This window comes from Lycium barbarum, chromosome 6, assembly GCF_019175385.1.
Source record: "Lycium barbarum isolate Lr01 chromosome 6, ASM1917538v2, whole genome shotgun sequence".
Taxonomy (NCBI): domain Eukaryota; kingdom Viridiplantae; phylum Streptophyta; class Magnoliopsida; order Solanales; family Solanaceae; genus Lycium; species Lycium barbarum.
Genome location: NC_083342.1, coordinates 99543570 through 99562708, shown reverse-complemented (window position 1 = coordinate 99562708; position 19139 = coordinate 99543570). Strand labels below are relative to the sequence as shown.

Genomic DNA, 19139 nt, shown 5'->3' with positions numbered 1-19139 from the left:
TAAAGATATGAATACTCCTTGTTCTGAATGAGGAACCACCTGTTTATCTGAATAAATAATCTGCGGCCTCAGGCCCAATATATATGTGCACAAACTGCGGCCTTGGGCCCAAGTATATGTCACGACCCAGCCCCGTGGGCCGCGACTGGCACCCTACCTGGGTACCCAGACCGAATCACACATTCATTTTCAAATTCAAACTTATTTCACAATTTTTCGAAATCATATCGAACATAATTGATATCAAATATGTCTTAAGCGGTCGTGCCAAATCAAAATATCATGTCAAATACAAACTGAGCGGCGGAATGGACATCGCCGGTCAAAAGTGCAAATATAAGCATAAGGGCCATTTGGGCCGGCATAACAAACAGACCGCCTTAAGACCAGAAAACGGAATCAGACCAACATACATAGGACCCTCGCCCCACATATATGACTACAGGCCTCTACGAACTCAAAACAAAGACATATGGCGAGACAGGGCCCCGCCGTACCCAAATAGTCAAATATACCAAATATATATACAAAGCAAAAAGAGTCTGTACCAAAAGTGGACTCCGGATCAAATAGGAGAACTCCGGAATAGCAAGAAGTGAAGCCTACTGCGGAGGATCACCGATATCTGCACCTGCGGGCATAAAACGCAGCCCCCGAAGAAAGGGGGTCAGTACGAAATATGTACTGAGTATGTAAAGCACGGAGTACAGAAATATGGATCAAAACCGAAAGCAAATCAAATGTCAAAGTGGAGTACAAATGGGTAGATCAAAATCTATATCGAAATCATATACGTATACATAATGCAAATGAAATCATGCAAACGCTTAGGAACGTGGTCGCCACTCCGACGCTGGCGCCACACACAGCATAACACCAGAGGGTTTCAAATCTCCGTACATCCCCGAACACAAGCATAATCATAGGTGAGCGTATCGCATCACGAGCCATATCACAGCATAACTCCAAACGGAACCCGGCCCTATGGCGAAGCCTCGGGAACCGTAACACAGCATACGGCCGAATTGTCATAAGGCGCACGAATCAAAACCGGCCCGGGAACCGGTGAACGAAGTCATAATAAGGCACGAGCGGAGTCGTGAGCAAACAAATGCAAATCGTATTTCAAAATAGTCTTTCAAAACAAAGTAACTCATAAATCATATCATAATACAAAATATTCGAATACTTAGTCGACATAAGGTTTCCTTTCACAAAACGTTTCCAAAATGGTGCCTAGAGTTCAAAACATAGATTGGCGTATCGAATTGTTCAAAGCGTGTCCCGCAAGAGGACGTTCCGAAGACCATAAGTGGCTTATCCAACCTTATCCTCAAAAGTGGCCCGAAGGGGCAAATCGGGCATTTTGGGTTAGCGGGCCCACCTCGAGTCGAAGTGAGGTGGCGAACATATTTTTACGAGCATTTATGTGCCAAAGGTCATACATGATCATTTCTAGGTTACCCGACCACATTTCGATGGGTTTTGGACGAATAGTGGCATTCTAGCCAAAATGGAGCCTTTAGGCTTCAATGGAATTGAATGAATAGCAACTTTTCTGTGGATCGGGTTTCGAGGAGCAGAAATGCTCCGGAAGGTCTCATATTCGACTGACGTACTAAGATATGCCAAATGAAGGAGTGGGAAGCTTTACATACCTCACAGATGTCGTAAGCTCCTCCAAAAGTCCTGTCCCGTTTCGTCAAAAATCTGCAAATGGTCAAAGTTACCAATTGAGATTCTTAGGCTTAAAATTGCCTTTAATTTCATTTTTGCCTACCGAAATTTCGGCAGCATTTCCCCTATAAATCTAACATCCCCGAGACGTAACTCGGCTCCAAATTCATCAACTACAACAGCCCACACATCAACAACCAAAACAAACAACAATCAAACCATTCTAGCTTTAAAGTTCTACTTTATTACCTAAATTGGCAACTTTCATTCAAACTTCCAAAATTCCAATTCTATATTTACCTATTTGTATTCATTCCCACATTCAAACTTATACAACCACATTCTAATTACAATTCAAATCATACACGAACTTGCACCAAAATCAATTATTTCCCTAAGTCTTCAAAACATCCAAAAATGCACTACGAACATTCTAACTCGCATTATTTCATTCCGAATTCGTCAACATCGTTATAGATTCATATTTAAAGTCTATAGCACTTAAAATATACATTGCTATACATAAAGATACCAAGGATATACACTTTCCGATAATATCCGAATTCGTTTTCCACCGCCAATTTACTTCAACAATCAATCATTTACGACATAAGGGTCACAACAACACATTATACCAACTTAAACAAGATCAATTCAAATCGTTTTGTCTCTCTATGGCTCACGGCCAACAACCAACTTACACACACACCCATAGCTTTATATTTATATCAAAATTACGGGATTTCCCTCTATTTCCAATCCTTAACATATTCACATCAATTCTATAACATTAAAGGGGCAAAATCCTTACCTTTTCTTGAAAACCCGACTTGTCGTAAACGTCGTTCTTGCGCCAAACTAATTATATCCCGTTGAAGAGGGCCTTGAGTACTTCACAAATATGTGAAAACTTTGGATTTTTGGATCAACAATAGAACTTGGGAATTTCTTTTTCTCTCCTTCACTAGCTACGGCCGAATGCCCTTTGTGGGGTGTTCTTGATTTTTGCTCTAACTTTCTTGATAATTATTAGGTGAATCACATATATATCCATTTAGGGGTCATGTGCATAGCACATGACCCTTTAAAAGTGGGCTTGGGCCACTTACTATGGCCGGCCCCTCCAATTTGTTTGGGTTTCATTTGAGTTATAATTTCTTTGGCCCAATACTTGAAAAGTCCCGTTTTGTAACTCCCGAAACTAATTTCCGAAATTCCAAATTTATTCTCGGCCTTCCCCGAGGTCTTAACATTAATAATTCCATAACCAACATAGTCATATTCACTAAAATCAAAATATGTCCTTATAGTCCACAAGTCGTAATTATTTCACGATTTCCAATTATGCGAAAACACGGGACATAACAGTATACGTATACATAACTGCTGCCTTAGGTCTAATAACAAGATGTTCATCATTAAGACAATTTACATAAATGAACTGAATATCATGTTGAAAGATACAACACTGATTTATTGGGCGATGATTCACTCTGACATGTATTCATGGACTTATTATGAGAACTGAAGCTTTAACTATTTATAAACATACTGAGTATTCTAGACTGAGTCTTGTGGGTATCAAACACAAGTCTATATTGATTACGTACTGAGCTCACAACATTCGGAATGAAAGTCATGAATGAATTATGAAACTAGAGAATAAAAGTTCTGCAACTATTCAAGGAACCAAGCTTAACTATATTTTTGAGGCAATTTGTAACATTGTAAAAGAACGTGGCGTAAGAAAAATCATTAACATTCCCAAGCGTAGAGAGTTAGCCTCACATACCTTAATTCCGGCCTTTGAGTGTAATACAACGTTTGTCAACCCTTTCGACTTTAATATATAGCAACACAAGTCAAAGGGATTCCATATTAGTAATAATATCCATGCTTTGGTCACCTAAGCATTTTATCAAACACTTGGTGGGCATAAAACTCCACAACCTTCATTAATGGTGTTTTCTTCACCCAATTCCCATTCTATTACTTCTAGATGAATCTACAATCTCAAATTGATGAAATTAACATCATTCTTCATCACCTCTATAATTACAACAATCCTAAGTTAATAATCCAAAACCCTAACATAGTTCATATGATCCGCTCTATCAAACTCATTTACAATTCTCCCAAGAACTCATCAGTTCACAACTATAACTGATTAGAGAGTAGACGTATTACCTTTTTGAAGTTCAATCCTCTTGAATTCGGATTCTAAGGTTCTTTTGTCCAAGACGAAGATTCAATCGATAATATATGGAATAGATGAGGATTCTAGCGTTAATTTTTTTTATATTGATGTAATAATCAATGGGATTTGAGTAGGATCTCACCTTGGATGCTTTGTGGAAGCCCTAGGGTGTCTTCTCTCCAAAAAGACTGTTTAGAATGAAGTGGGAAAAGTTGTTTAGAGTTGGGTATATAAAATTTGAAAATAGGTCATTTCAGGCATAATTTGGCCTGGTGCAACGCACAAGGCCTATATTTCAAGACCCGATGAATTTTACACTTTTCAGCTACTTTGGCCTGGTGCGACGCGTGGGGCATCGCCCAGGGCAACTCGCTAGGTCATTTCTGACAGCGTTCGGTAAAATGGACACAACTCCTACCACAAAGCTCCGTTAAACCTCCACAACATATCAGTGGAAAGGTATTTCAAAAATCTACAACTTCCATGTTTTAAGATTTCTCAAATTCTCAATGGTTATTCATGAAATTGGGATGGAAGGCAGAAGTATCGAAAACTTAGCCGATTCTATTGAATTTTAAGCTCCTGATTATTAGCCATCTTGCGACGATCATATCTCCTTGCTCTGATCTCTGATGGCCTGATCTTTATATGGATGGAAAGGCATTTCCACGTACTACAACTTTCATTAAGGGCACTTTTCCAAATTCCAACTAATCAAAGAGTTATGGTTGCCCGAATTAGACCTGTCAATCATTTTTGCAAAACGTTTAAACCTTCAGTTTTTCCACTAAAACTCTAACACTATGAGTCTAACCTTAGTTCTAAGATACGCGGTGTAACATTGAAGGCGTTTGAGATTTTGCAGCGAACTGGGGAGGTGGCCTACTAGCTTGCCCTGCCACTGGGCTTGATAAGAGTTCATTTGGTATTTCATGCATCTGTGCTACGGCAACAAATTGAGAATAAGTTTCACGTCTTGAAATTGGCGGTTCAACTTAGATGGAACTTGACCTATGGACATTACTAAAAACATAAGTTTTTTCCACTAACATTCAGTGAGAAATTTGTGCTATAAAACATGATTTTCCCACCTAACCAGCTCACTGGGAAAACACATGGTGGGAAACAAGTTCCTATTTAAACATTGGGAAACTTTCTAATTTTCTGTGTGAAAACACTACTATTTAGGTTTTCCCACCGATATTAAGTGGGAATAGCTACTGTACATTTTTCAGTGGGAAATTTCAGTGGGAAAATAGTGATTCTTTAGTGGCGGGAGGAACCTTTGGCCATTTGGGTTGGGACGTCTGGAAGCTAAAGCTGTTCGAGAACGAATTTTTATTTAAGTAGGAAAAGATATAACAACCCGACCATAATTTTAAGTTTTGATTCCAATTTTAGGATCTAGGACTTTGAACTCTAATCAGATAGAGTATTTATATATTTTCTAAAAGTGAGTCTATTATTATCTCAAAAAAAAAAGTGAGTCAGTTATTGTTGGGATCAAAATAACAAGGCGTCATGCGGAAGCTAATAATTTGCAAGCCTTGAATGATGGTAAATCAGTCAGCATAGAAAAATTAAAGACATAATATTATAATATTGGTTTGGGTCAAGTGACCTACGTATTGAAAAACTAATATAAAAAAACTATAAAAATTGTAGAGAGAAAAATCTCCCTCTAAACAAAACTCTTAACTCTAAAAGATTGCTCTGATACTATTTGTTGGGATCGAAATAACAGGGCGGCATACGGAAGCTAACAGTTGCAAACTTTGGCCGACGATAAATCAGACAACATAAAAATTTTAAAAACATAATATTATAATACTGTTTTGGGTCCAGTGACCTACATATTGAAAAACTAATTTAAAAAAAACTATAAAAAATGTAGAGTGAAAAATCTCCCCCTAAACAAAACTCTCAACTCTAAAAGACTTTTTTTTTTCCTTGAAGACAAAGAAAACTCTACTAAAAAGGCATAATATCTTAACATTGTTTGGCCAAGGGGCTACAAATGAGAAAACTGATATAAAAGAAAGCATAAAACTATGAGAGAATAATCTCCACCTTAGCCTGAATTTTCTGGCAAAATAATCTTGATTCTCCATTTTCACATAATCTTCATCACTGTTGCATGCTTGTCATGGTTAAAACTAGGTATGGTTGAAAATTTGAGCCTTGTGCGTTAAAAAATGAGTACAGGTTGAAAGTGGAGCCCATGCGTTAAAAGTGAATATGGGTTGATAATTGACCCAAGCGTTAAAAGTAAGCTAGGGTTGAAAAGCTGAGCTCATACGTTAAAAGTAAGCATGAGTTGAAAATTGGAGCTCATGCGTAAAAGTAAGCTTGAGTTAAAATTTACTTTTGTGTTAAAAATATGCAGCAACAGAATTGTTGAAAATATGATTAAAAATTGTCTCCACATGCAGTACTCCAGATATCTTTTTCTTTTTTTGGGACATAAATCTTCATTATCGGCGAATTGATTTCAACTTGAATTGATCCACCTTGAATCTATCTTCAACCTCGTTGAACCATCGATGTTGATATCATTATTCTTTTCATTCATAACACAACAACAGCCACAATGTAGTCTTTTAGAGTTAAGAGTTTTGTTTAGGGGAAGATTTTTCTCTCTACACTGTTTATAGTTTTTTATATTAGTTTTTCAATATGTGGGTCGCTTGACCCAAACCAATATTATAATATTATGTCTTTAATTTTTCTATGTTTTCTGATTTATCGTCGTTCAAGGTTCGCAATTGTTAGCTTCCGCAGCCGCCTTGTTATTTCGATCTCAACAATTATTTCTAGTCTTGATTGACAGTATGCCTTATTTCGGAATAATAAAGACATTCAAATGATAATTTGTGTAATAACATTAACGTACTAATTGATTTACTTTTTATTTATCAAATTATTTGTGCATAGTACGTTGAATGAAATAACACTACTCCCTATGTTCGATAATAAGTTATTTTTTTAGATTTTTTCATTTTATTTCAAAATAAGTGGTGCTTTAGGATTTCTAAAAAATTGATCCTATTCTTTCAAAAGTACTCTTATTTACATAATCAAGAATCATTAAACTTTTCTTTTTCGAGACATTTAATTAGGGGTCAGTTTTCTAGGAGTGAGCACTTTCTTAAGGGTTGAGCATAAATTTTTTTGCGCGGATTGTCCTTCATTTGGGGTGGTCTTTAATTTTTGCCCTTCAAATTGGTGGTCTTTAAGTTTGCCCTTCGCCTAATACCCCGAGGTTGTTGGTTCGAATACCAGCTCAGTAAAAAAATAAAAATCACAAGGTAGATGTTTGAATTCGCAAGGTAAAGGTTTAAATCCAAACTCTACCTTGTGAATTTTTTTAAAAAAATTTTTACCGATCGGGAGTTCGAACCCAAAACCAAAAGATTTTTAGCGAAGGGCAAAAATTAAAGACCACCTCCGACGAAGGGCAATCCAGCAAATTGCCCGTGAGCATAAGCTAAAAAAAAATCACAAATTATGAAACAGATAGAGTATAATGAAAGGTCATCTTCCAATCACTTGACCTAGACTATGACATTTGTGCAAAATAATGTAATTACTTGTAATGTGAAAAAAATAATACTAACTTTTACAGTTTACTGTGCACTATCACTTGACCTGACTATGACATTTTGTGCAAAATAATAGAGTTTCTCGTAATTTGGTAATACTAATAACTCTCACTTCGCATTCTTCGCTAACTTTGTATCATCTCTACGAACTTGGAGAGTTTGTATGTGTATAAATGTGTTTCTATTGTAAATAAGATAAATATAACTTCAAATATAAAATAAAATGTAGGGAAAAGGGTCAAATATACCCTTCTACTTTACTTTATTGGTTAAATATACCATTTGTTAGTCAAAATATCTATATATACCCCTCTGCTAACCAAAGTTATTAAATATACCCTTACATGGATGGAAATACCCAAATCAGATGAAATTAACCATTTAACTTAAAAAAAAAAACATGCCCCATAATTTTAATCCGACTCACAAATTTTACTACTTTTGAGCCCTCAAGAATCCACTAAAAGTATTCAAACATATATTAATGTAAATCATACATTCTTGAAATATATTCAGACGAAAAAGAAAAACAAGAAGGAGATCCTTGAAATAAATAGTACCTTCATCCCACTTATGTACAATCTTTCGAGCAAGTTCTGATTCTTCATGTGAAGTTGCAGTAGCACTGTAAACAATAAAAACATATATACTTTTTAGCAACTGAACATATGGGAAATTTGATTACTCAAGAAGAAAAAAGATGGGTAATTTTAATTTTCTTTGCACAAAAAGAAGGGTAATTTAAGGATGGGATTTTGGGTACCTGCGAGAGTTGAGGTTTTGGAGAATGGATTTACGGTGAAGGTAAGCTAAGAGCATTGGTCAGGGTAATTTTGATTGAATTCTCGATTGAAACAACATTCTTGAATTTGTGGGCGGGTCGGGTTAAAATTATGGAGCACGGTTTTTTTAAAGTTAAATGGTTAATTTCATTTGATTTGGGCATTTCCATCCATGTAGGGTATATTTAACAATTTTGGCTAACAAAGGGGTATGTTTAGGTACTTTGGTTAACGGAGGATATATTTAACCAATAAAGTAAAGTAGAGGGAATATATTTGACCCTTTGCCCTAAAATGTAATTAGAAAAATTTCGTTCATGCTCTCTAATAGAGTGTATTTAACCAAATGAAAAGTACAAACAAAAAATACATATTATATAGACAACATAAAGCTCAAATTAAAATAATTCTCTATATAGCATCAAGATACATGCTCTCTAATCGAGTGAATTTAACCAAATGAAAAGTAAAAATAAGAATCTATATATAATATAGACAACTGAAAAGTCAAAATGAAACAATTCTCTAATTAGCACGATCAAGACACATTATGGACATTCCGAGGAAGACAGAACACGTGGTAAATTGACAAATAAATAAATGAATCAATTTGTAAGGAATTCTTATAATATAAAGTCTAAAATTAGCCATGATCAATTCATATTACCAACGCAACTAATTTTATTATATTTTGATTCAGACACGTGGTAATTATGCATTCTTGTCTGGCCCAAAAGGATAAAAGTAAATGCCATTAAAGCGTAATACTGTTTTATTATTTTTAACATAAAAGCAAATCAAAATAAATCGTGATGATCAACTGTTGTTTTGCATGCTTTCTTTTGCACCCTTCTTGAAGCTTTACTGTAAGTTTCAGTACTTTTTTTTTTTAGCTATTTCACTACATTGGAAAAAGTCGTTAATCCTACTTCTTTTCTTGTTCAGAATTAGTATTTCTGTATTTCTGTTATTTTTCAGAGGCTTGAATGTAAAAAAAAATCATCTTGTTTAGCTAATAGGTGAGGCTTTTCAAGATTCTTGATGGCTATGTATAGTTTTGTTGTTGTCTTTTAGTTTGTTGGTCTGATATTCTCTGTGTTTCTGCTATTTTTCAAAAAATTGGTGTCAGCACTGGCAAAAGGTTTTCTTCGCAGATGCCTGAGAAATCTGCAAATTTGGGGTGGGTTATGAGGTCAAATAGCCCCAAGGTATTGACAATGTGTGTTTTTCTTGGAATCTTGATTTTGTGGGAGATTGATAGCGTCAGCATGGATAATAGTTCAGGAAAGTTTAGTCCTACCTTTAAAGATTTAAGCTTTACCAATATTATCCAATATTACCAGTATTGGGTGAATACTTACCAGAAACTCAACCAAGATTTTGCCCGAAAAAATCTGGCTCCTAATAAAGTCGAAGGAAAAACAATTAATTTGACTGAAAATCAAGGTAATGCTCCTGATTTCCATCTTGAAATGGTGACAAATTTGTCCCATAAGGAACCAAAACCAAGAGTTCATAGGTGGATTTCAGCTGAATTAGAGGCAAACTATTCATCAAATCTGCTGACTAATTGGTTGGCTCCAGGAGGTGAGCCATGTAGGGAATCAAGAACTGTGGATATAAAAATCCCTGCTTTGGATGGTCGTGAGAATATTGAGTTGTCAACTGGGGATATTCATGAGTTTGTTTTCCATGCATTGGATGATTCTGGGAAACCCCACTGTTTGGGTGGTGATTATTTTGAAACTGATATTGCTGGTGAAACATGGAAGTCTAGGCCTCCTATTAAAGATTTTGGCAATGGTACTTACCAGTTTTCCCTTCAAGTCCACCCTGATTTCTCTGGGGATTACAATCTCACAATCATCCTACTATTTCGACAATATGAAGGATTGAGGTTTTGGCCTGAAAGATTTGTATTTGACAAAGTTCTCCGCGGGATCCCAGTCAAATTCACCAAGTCCTCCGTTAAATTACCTGAAATATCTCAATGCAAGAAGTCAGATCTTGTTAGAGATGTGTGGTCAGGTCGATGGACTCGTCATGCCAAGAACAATAGCTGTCTAATTAGCAATGATGGGAGATACAGATGTCAAGAACCAAATTTTCCATGTCAAAAGCCATGGTGTGATGGTCCATTGGGGTCCTTGGAGAGCAATGGTTGGGTATATTCAACACATTGTTCTTTCAAGATGTTCTCAAATGAAGAAGCATGGAATTGTTTGAAGGGTCGCTGGATTTTCTGGTGGGGCGATTCAAATCACTGTGACACAGTGAGAAACATCCTTAATTTCATTTTAGATGTGCATGATATAAAAGAGGTTCCAAGAAGAGTTGATTTGAACATCAGCAACCCTAGGAATCCATCACAAACAGTTCGATTTACTATCATTTTCAACGGGCATCCTAACGAAACATACAATAATGAAGGCTTAAATTCATTGAGGGATGCTGACTATAGAGAACTTTTGAAAGGGTACTTCTCTGGGCATGTTGTTCCAGACACTATAATCATGAATTCGGGCTTACATGATGGACTGCATTGGTCTAATATTAGGTGTTTCATTGAAGGTGTTGACTATGCTGCATCATTCTGGGCTGAGGTGTTTAATGGGGTAAGGAAGAGAGGATTGACACCACCAGAAGTCATATATAGGACTACGGTCGCCCCTGGTGGAACTGGTAGAACATTAGGGTCCAATCCAAATAAAATGGAGGCCTTCAATGGGGTAGTCTTGGATAAGTTTAAGACATATGGTTTAGTTGATAACATCATTGATAATTTCGATATGACTTATCCATGGCACTATGACAACCGATGCAATGACGGGGGGCATTATGGCCGTGCTCCAGCCAAGCTGAAGTGGAGGGATGGCCAGATTGGGCACCAGTATTTTGTGGACCTTATGCTTGGTCATGTGTTGCTCAATGCATTATGTGCAAGATAGAAGGTGGCTAGTGGTGATGCTAAGTGCGCGCATTGGCTCTGGTTTTGGCTTGGAAATTTGCAAGTACCGTTTGAGATGCAGCCAAGTTCAAGCAATGGTGCATTTCAATCTGGGCTGGTAGATTTTCGCAAGAGGAAGACTAGTCACAAGTTTGGTGATATTTTTGCATTTTATGTCATTATATTTTCTGAAATTTCTTCCACGCTGTAGGTCATATATTCAATCTAGTGCAAATACTAAAGGCTGTATAGGGTTATTCCTGTGCCTTTTGATGTAAAGGACTAAAAGATATTATTTAACAAGTACAAAAGATTTATGCTCCCTACTGCGCTTGAAAAGTTCCAATTACCCTTTCAGAGTTTCAGTATTCTCTCTAATCTATTATCATGTTGTTGTTGCTTCTTGTGTGTTCTACTATGTGCCTTCACTTCTCTCTTTTTCGCTTCAAGTCTTGGGACCTTGTCATTTTTTGGGCTTTTTCTATGCGAACAAAGTTGTTTTCCTTGCTCATAGTTCCTCATCTCTATTATATCTTCTTCTTCTTTTCTCTCTATATTTTGTGCCTTATCTTTTTGCATTAAAATTTTGCAGAAAAGTAAAGATAGTTTTATTATTTCATCATTAACATAGTTTATTATTTCATCATTAACATTATTAATCACTTTCCTAAAACCCCTCTCTATTCCTTCTTAAAAGTTTATCATACTAGAATTAAGACAATACCAATTACAGAGATTGGTTTTCTTTTATTTGACATAAGTTATTTAGTCTTTTTTATTTCATTTGACGTTTGTTATTGATTTTTCTTTTAATACAGAGCAAAGCATGGACAAGTTTACTAATTTAACTATAATCATAGCCTCGTTTTAACAGTCTTATGTCCTGACTCCTGTGTATAGATTTTCTTAAGTGTCCCAGTTCTAGTTCCATATAAGCCTATTTATTTAGCTATCAAAACACAAAGAGACCACAAGTGATCTGACAAACTATTCTTATAAAACAGTAGGTTTGAATTTTCGCAATTTGAGTCTGAATTTTTATTTTTGAGTTTCACTATATTGACTTTTGGAATAAAGTATGTTGAAGTTTGTGAAGCTACTTCTTGTTTTATTTATTCTTTAGATCTGCTTCTTTGCTTTGGACTGATAAATTAGCAGGTTTTTCATAGCTGATAGCACATGAGTATCTTTTAGATGTTACAGATAGGAAAGAATTAACCTGATGTCTAAGGAAGATATGCATCTAACTGATAGTTTGGAAAGGATGGTACAAAACTGTAACAACAGCATGTCAGGAACAGACTTGAAATGGGATAATGAATTTTTTCACCCTATTAAAGAGAACAATATTAGACACCCTTCCACTCTAACCAAGAGATTAGATGCTATTCTTGATGAAAGATCACCATTGAGACCTCTCAACAATTAACAAGGAAATTCAAATAGGGAAGAAAAGTTATTTTTTCTCTAACTTGTTGACAAACTTGATCTAATTCTTGATCAATCTGTAACTGGCTCGGAAAAACATATGTACCAAAGCTTCCATTTCAGAAATAGCATATATTCACTTTTGAGTTTTTGGTTCTTTTTCAAGACAAAGCTCCATGTTCTTTTGTACCGTTGCAATTGGTGACTATCAGAATACACTCAACTTAGAATAGTTTTTACCTTAAAGACTCCCAGAATTCAATTAAAATGTAATATCTTACTTCAACCATCCTGAGATTTAGTGTATTTAGCTAACCATAACAAAAAAGAGATAAATTTATCGTAAGCAAAAGACAACTAACATTTAGTGCTTTTTAAATGACTGAATTTTCTATTCATGTTATATGTTAAGGGAGGATTTTGTGATACATATTAATGGTTTTTATTCCCTCCTGTGAGCTGAATTAAAAGTTATGGCAGATGAACAATTAAGCTGTCTTGCTAGTAGGAAAAATTGACTAAAATCTTAGTCTTAATATATCAAGGAAACATCATTAACAAAGAGCTTGCTTATGTTAACAAAGAGCCTGCTTCATAACATAAATCATTAGATACTTGTTAACTGTTGCAGCCTTTTTGATGAATAGAGGCAACAGACTTAGATAAAAGAAAGGCCGAAAGCTTTTTTCTATTTCATAGCTCATTGTTCTGATATACATGTATTTCTATACAGAAAAGAGAAAACCTAGAATTCTATTTTAGGCAATACACCAATAAGAGGCAACAAAGGAATATTTCTGTAATAAAATCTCCTAGAATTAAGATCTCTAATCACGGGATTTGATCTCCTCTAATCAAGGGATTTGAATCAATGTCTCATTATCAATACTCCCCCTCAAGTTGGTGCATAGATATCTATCATGCCCAACTTGTCAATCACTTCATGGAATAATTTTCCTGGTACTGCCATTCTGAGGATATCTGCGAGTTGGTTCATAGACTTTACATATGGAAACTGGATGATCTTCTGATCAAGTTTTTCTCTAATGAACTGACGATCCACTTCAACATGTTTAGTGCGATCATGTTGTACTGGATTTTGTGCTATTTGAATTGCAGATTCATTATCACAAAACAACTTTATAGGTCTAGGACTTGCAACTCTAAGATCATCCAGAACTCTTTGGATCCATAATAGCTCACATACACCATGCGTCATACCTCGGAATTCCACTTCTGCACTTGACCGAGCAACAACCATTTGTTCCTTACTTCTCCAGGTAGCAAGATTACCTTCAATGAATGTGAAGTAACCTGAAGTCAATCTCCAAGTTGAGCGATCTCCAGCCCAATCAGCGTCGGTGTAGCCTTCAACAGTTGGTGCTCCATTCTTTGAGTACAACAACCCTTTTCTAGGAGCATTTTTCAAATACCTTAGGGTCCTTGGACTACCCTCATGCGTTCAGTACTTGGAGCTTGCATAAACTGGCTCACCACACTTACCGCATATGCAATATCCGGCCTGGTATGAGTTAGATAGATCAACTTTCCCACTAGTCGTTGATAATGAACTATGTCTGCTAATTGTTGCTCAGAAGAAATTCCAAGTTGCTGGTTCATCTCGATCAGTGTTTCATCTGGTTTGCTGTAACGTCCCGTACGTTTACGTTAAGATGCGTCACGAGTTGATCAGTATGGATTCAGAGGATTAACTTCGTACATGAGATTATAGATGTAAAGACCCCATAAGTTTGACGAATTTTGAAATTATAATATATAGCCTTGATATTGTATTTTGTTTTAAGTGAAACCTTTTTGTAAAAATTTGACAAATATGATTTTATATAGTTATAATTGTTACTACTTTTTGGATATGCTTTAAATTATGTATATGATATGAGGAAGTTTATAAATGAGATTTTCTTTATTATAAAGATAGAAATTATTATTTCACAAGAAAAAGTATCTTCTCCCATTTTGAGAATTAATAGCACAAAATTTGTATTCTTTATAATGGTTAGCCATGAAATATTTTCACATAATGTATACATATATTTAGTAGAATGGTATTCATATGGTATACTATATGAGGTAGTGGATCAAATTATATATTACATGCAATTGTTGTTTTTAGTTAGCGGACTTGGAAATATATATATATATATATATATATATATATATATATATATATATATATATAAGGAAATTTTACTCATTGTAGCTTCTTTTAAGACCTAATTATTAATATTAACTACCCTTTTATTTAATTATATTTAGTAACTAATTAACTTTTCTAAATTACAAATGGTAGCTATATCAAAAATACATACCCAAACACATATATCTTTCTTTTTTCCCAATCACTACCCATTTCAGATTTTTCATTTCTCAAAACCCCAAAAAATCCCTCTCCCCTTCTCTCAACCACCACCACCATGGCCGCGCCGCCCCTCTTCTCTTCTCCCTCTCCTTCTGTGCTCACCCCTCTCTCTCTCTGCCGCCCCTCTCTCTCCCTCTGTGCTCACCTCTCTCTCTCTCTCTTCACCCTATTCGGCGAAGCGATGGCACAGATCTGGCCGTGTGTATTGTTGGTGGTGGCGGCGGAGAAGATGACGTGGAGGTGGAGAGATTAGGGTTTTGTTAGTGGTAGAAAGGTTAGGGTTTTTTGGTGGTGGTGATGTCTCAGATTTGGGTTTTTGGTGGTGGTAGTGTCTCAGATTAGGGTGGTGGTGGAGAGATTAGGGTTTTTAGTAGTGGTAGTATCTCAGATCTGGCCGTGTGTATTTGTTAAAAGCCAAATACAAATACATTCAAAAATCTACATCTCACAAATACACTGTTTTTGAATGTATTCGTCTTTGTATTTTTTTTATTGTATTTCTTAGTGTATTTTGTTAATTTTTGTCTTTGTATCTGAATGTATTTGTCGAAATTCATTCAAATACACGAAAATTTGAATATATTTGGCTTCATATGTAGTTGGAATGTACACAATGTATTTGAAATACATAAAAAAAAACCATTGAAATACATCAAAAACAAATCTGTAAAATACATAAAAAAAATTCACTAAAATACATAAAAAAAAGACACTGAAATACATCAAAAAAAATCACTGAAATACATCAAAGCAAAAAAAAAAAAAAAAAAAAATTCACTAAAATACATAAAAAAAAAATATATGTTAATATCTAATTTAATAGCTCCACCATTAAAGGCTAAAATCAAGGATCCTGTTTTTTTTTTTTTTTACCGTGTTCTCATGTATTTGTTGGCAACAAATACACGTGAAAACATACACTATTTTGCTAAAATGTAACTACAAATGATAATATTTAAAAGAATAATTACAAATGGTAGGAAGCTATAATAAGGTAGTTATTTGAGTAAGTTGAAGTGGGCCGAGCCTCCATAAGCACCTACTACGTGGTGGGCTTTTAGAAGAGTGACTTTTTGGACTTTTATTTTTGTTTTCAAATTAGTTTTGAGATTTGTTATTTAAAGTGATTAGGTGACAACATTTGGATGACTATCGCCAACTTGTTAACACGATGCTATGATAATTATTTAGAATCTTTCATGACTAGCTAGTTTTATTTAAGTATAGAGAAATGTTTAGGGGAAGCTACAGGGATAAAAGTGAGAGAGCATCACCACCACTCTACAAAACAAAGTTCATAAAAAATTTATACACGCTTTCATTCGTATTGGAAGCAACAATACGCTGCTGAAAATTCTCTCTTCTACGAGGGGTTTCAACATCAAGTTCATGGTTTCACTTTTTATGAAAGTTTTTCAATATGTCTCAAGCAAGTTGGATAATACTTCGTGGTGAAGTAAGGTGTCGAGAAGTTTTTATGAGGGCGACCCAAGTACGAATTATCGTGTACCACCTTCTACGAGCTCATGCGAGCATCCAAGGTATGTATTTGTTAAAGAACTCGCGGGACGGTGATCAGAAGCCCTGAGTTCGAGTGGTAGTAATTGTATATAAGTAAGTTATGGGTTGTTTTCTTATGATATGAAGATCAGTGGGGTGGGTGTGTGGGGGGGGGGGGGGGGGGGGGGTAGCTCGTGTAGAGCTTGTTTGTTGTTAAAAAGAGGTTGGGTGTGGAGTACACCATTGTACATAGGCTCGGGAGCTCGTCGCTCTTTGATTGCTTAACGATAGTGTTAGTATAGATATAGTCTTTGGTTGGGTTGTTGTTGTGTTGATATTAGCCCATTTTAAACAGGTTGAGTGTATAAATGAAAGATTGACTCGTTGTGGTCATTCGAAGATCGAATCGAGGTACGTAAGGCTATTCCTGACTCGCCACTATGGCAAGACTTGTCTTGTTTGTTTCTTATGTGAACCATGAGTGTCTAGAGCTGATGAATGTGTTGCCTTCATATTGTAAGTCTTGTGAGACTTTTAAGAAATGACATATGTCCAGATTCGGTGCACTCAAGCGTTTTACTCATAGAGTCAAGTTCCAAGTTGTTATTATGGAATTAGAGTTTCCCTTAAGTATGTAGACGTGGATGGTATACGAAGTATAATGAAAAAAGTCATAGGGCGTTGTAAAATAGGAAAGACGCTTAAGATAAACGATAGTATGTTAAGGCTAACCTTTCCTTCATTCTTTTGGCATGGTCTATATGGAAACAAAATGTAACCAAAAGTTCCTCATAATGGCTCTATTTCTAGAAGTGTTAAGAGCTTATGTCTTTGTTTCCCATATGATGATATTGATCATGTCTTGGGTTGTTAAGTCTCGAAGGGGCATATATATCTAAGGTTTCATATTTTGTATACATTTTCATAAGGATTCTAAGTTCTGAAAGGGGCTTATGATAATAAGAAGATGTTTTTAACAAGGTAGGAAGGTGACAACTAGAAAGTCACTCCGAAGGGAGTTCTGAGTTTCATAAGTCTTGTCATGCATCATCTATACATACATATTTATATTCTTATGCATCATGATATTATGGGGCATGGGAAGGGCTATGGCGTTATATACGCAAACTACCTGATCAACTAGTATATGATGATTATGATGCCCGAATGGGCCGATATAATATGATGCTCGACAGAGCAAATGGGTAAAGGCATATATATACACACATATATGATGTTCATGCATTGCATTGCATTTGCATCGTGTTCATTGTATTCAGAAAGGTTGTATGCCCTATGGACGGACTATGATACGCATAGGTGCACAGTCACTCAGATGTGGTTATGTATACGAGAGTCGTAGAAGGGCATATACGCTAGATTCTCATTAGTACAGTAATGTTATAGATACATAAAGATGCATACGATCGTGCGTAAGAGGTTATAGTATCACACAGGTTTCAATCCTCAGTGGTAAGTCAAAGGTTCACAGGTTGATTCTTATCCCTCGTATTCTACAATATGATATTGTTAATATTATGCTTTATTCCGCCTTATTTACTCGGTACATTATTTGGTATTGACGTCCTTTTGTTTGGGGACGTTGTGTTTATGCCCGCAGGTTCAGATAGGTTGACTGGAGGATTGCATCGATGAGGTTTGGAGTATCAGCTTGGATTGGTGAGCTCACTTCTTCCTGGAGCGTTGCTTAGTCAGGTTTGTATATGTACTTTTGTATTATGGGTATATTGGGTGCCCTGTCCCTACTTATATGCTTTGGTCATGTTCTTAGAGGCTTTGCAGACAGTTCATGTGTACAGTTTAGTCATGCCTTGACAGTTGTTTTGTCGGCCCCGTAGGCCTTTGCATATGTATATGTATATTATGGGTCGTCGTTCCTAGAGTTACATGTTGGCCTAGATGGCCCAGTATTCACTTATGCATGATATCATGTTCACAGATTGGCCTCATTGGACTTATTTGTCTTTCGGGACATAGAGGATGCTAATTACAGTTCGGTTCGCTCGGTCCTAGCCAGGTACCGGGTGCCATCATACCTCACCAAGGTTGGGGTGTGACATTTGCAATCTAGCTTCCAGTTTCTATCAATAAATTCAATACATACCTTCGCTGGGAAAGAGAAATATCTTGTCTCGACCTTGACACTTCAATACCTAGGAAATATCTCTGTTGTCCTAAGTCTTTCATTCCAAACTTGGTGGCTAAGTACTGCTGTAGTTTCTCCATTTCTTCGAGGTCATCACCAGTTAGTACCATATCATCTACATATACAATCAAGGTTGTTACCTTTCCCACATTGTGTTTAATAAACAAGGTATGGTCAGAGTTACTTTGCAAGTAACCAACATACTTCATCTCCGATGCAAACCTCCCAAACCAAGCTCTAGGTGACTGTTTTAGCCCATAAAGTGATTTTTTCAGTTTGCATATTTTCCCTTCATGCATGGGTCCTTGCTTAATACCCGGTGGAAATTCCATGTATACTTCTTCCTCCAAGTCACCAATTAGAAAGGCATTTTTTACATCAAACTATCGTAACGGCCAATCTCTATTCACTGCAATTGATATAAGAATACGAATAGTGTTGAGCTTGGCTACTGGTGCA

General features: G+C 36.0%; 1 protein-coding gene and 1 long non-coding RNA gene across 3 annotated transcripts; one reads left to right on the top strand and one right to left on the bottom strand.

Annotated features, from left to right (window-relative positions):
- Positions 1-259: 259 nt before the first annotated feature.
- On the bottom strand, positions 260-8609 carry LOC132599854 (uncharacterized). Of its 2 annotated transcripts, XR_009567046.1 has the most exons (3): positions 8240-8609; positions 8037-8101; positions 260-631 (listed from the first exon to the last, which is right to left on the bottom strand). It is a non-coding gene; the product is annotated as an uncharacterized LOC132599854 (long non-coding RNA). The 2 variants fall into 2 exon arrangements; XR_009567045.1 differs by lacking the exon at positions 260-631 and having other exon boundaries at positions 7888-8101.
- Positions 8610-9024: 415 nt separating this feature from the next.
- On the top strand, positions 9025-11526 carry LOC132599853 (uncharacterized). The gene has a single exon (XM_060313034.1). The coding sequence runs from the start codon at positions 9413-9415 to the stop codon at positions 11204-11206; it is 1794 nt and encodes a 597-aa protein (XP_060169017.1). The 5' UTR covers positions 9025-9412; the 3' UTR covers positions 11207-11526.
- Positions 11527-19139: the final 7613 nt, after the last annotated feature.

Excerpts from the sequence above, each read along its gene's own strand:
- LOC132599853 (XM_060313034.1), top strand. The coding sequence starts at position 9,413 with ATGCCTGAGAAATCTGCAAATTTGGGGTGGGTTATGAGGTCAAATAGC.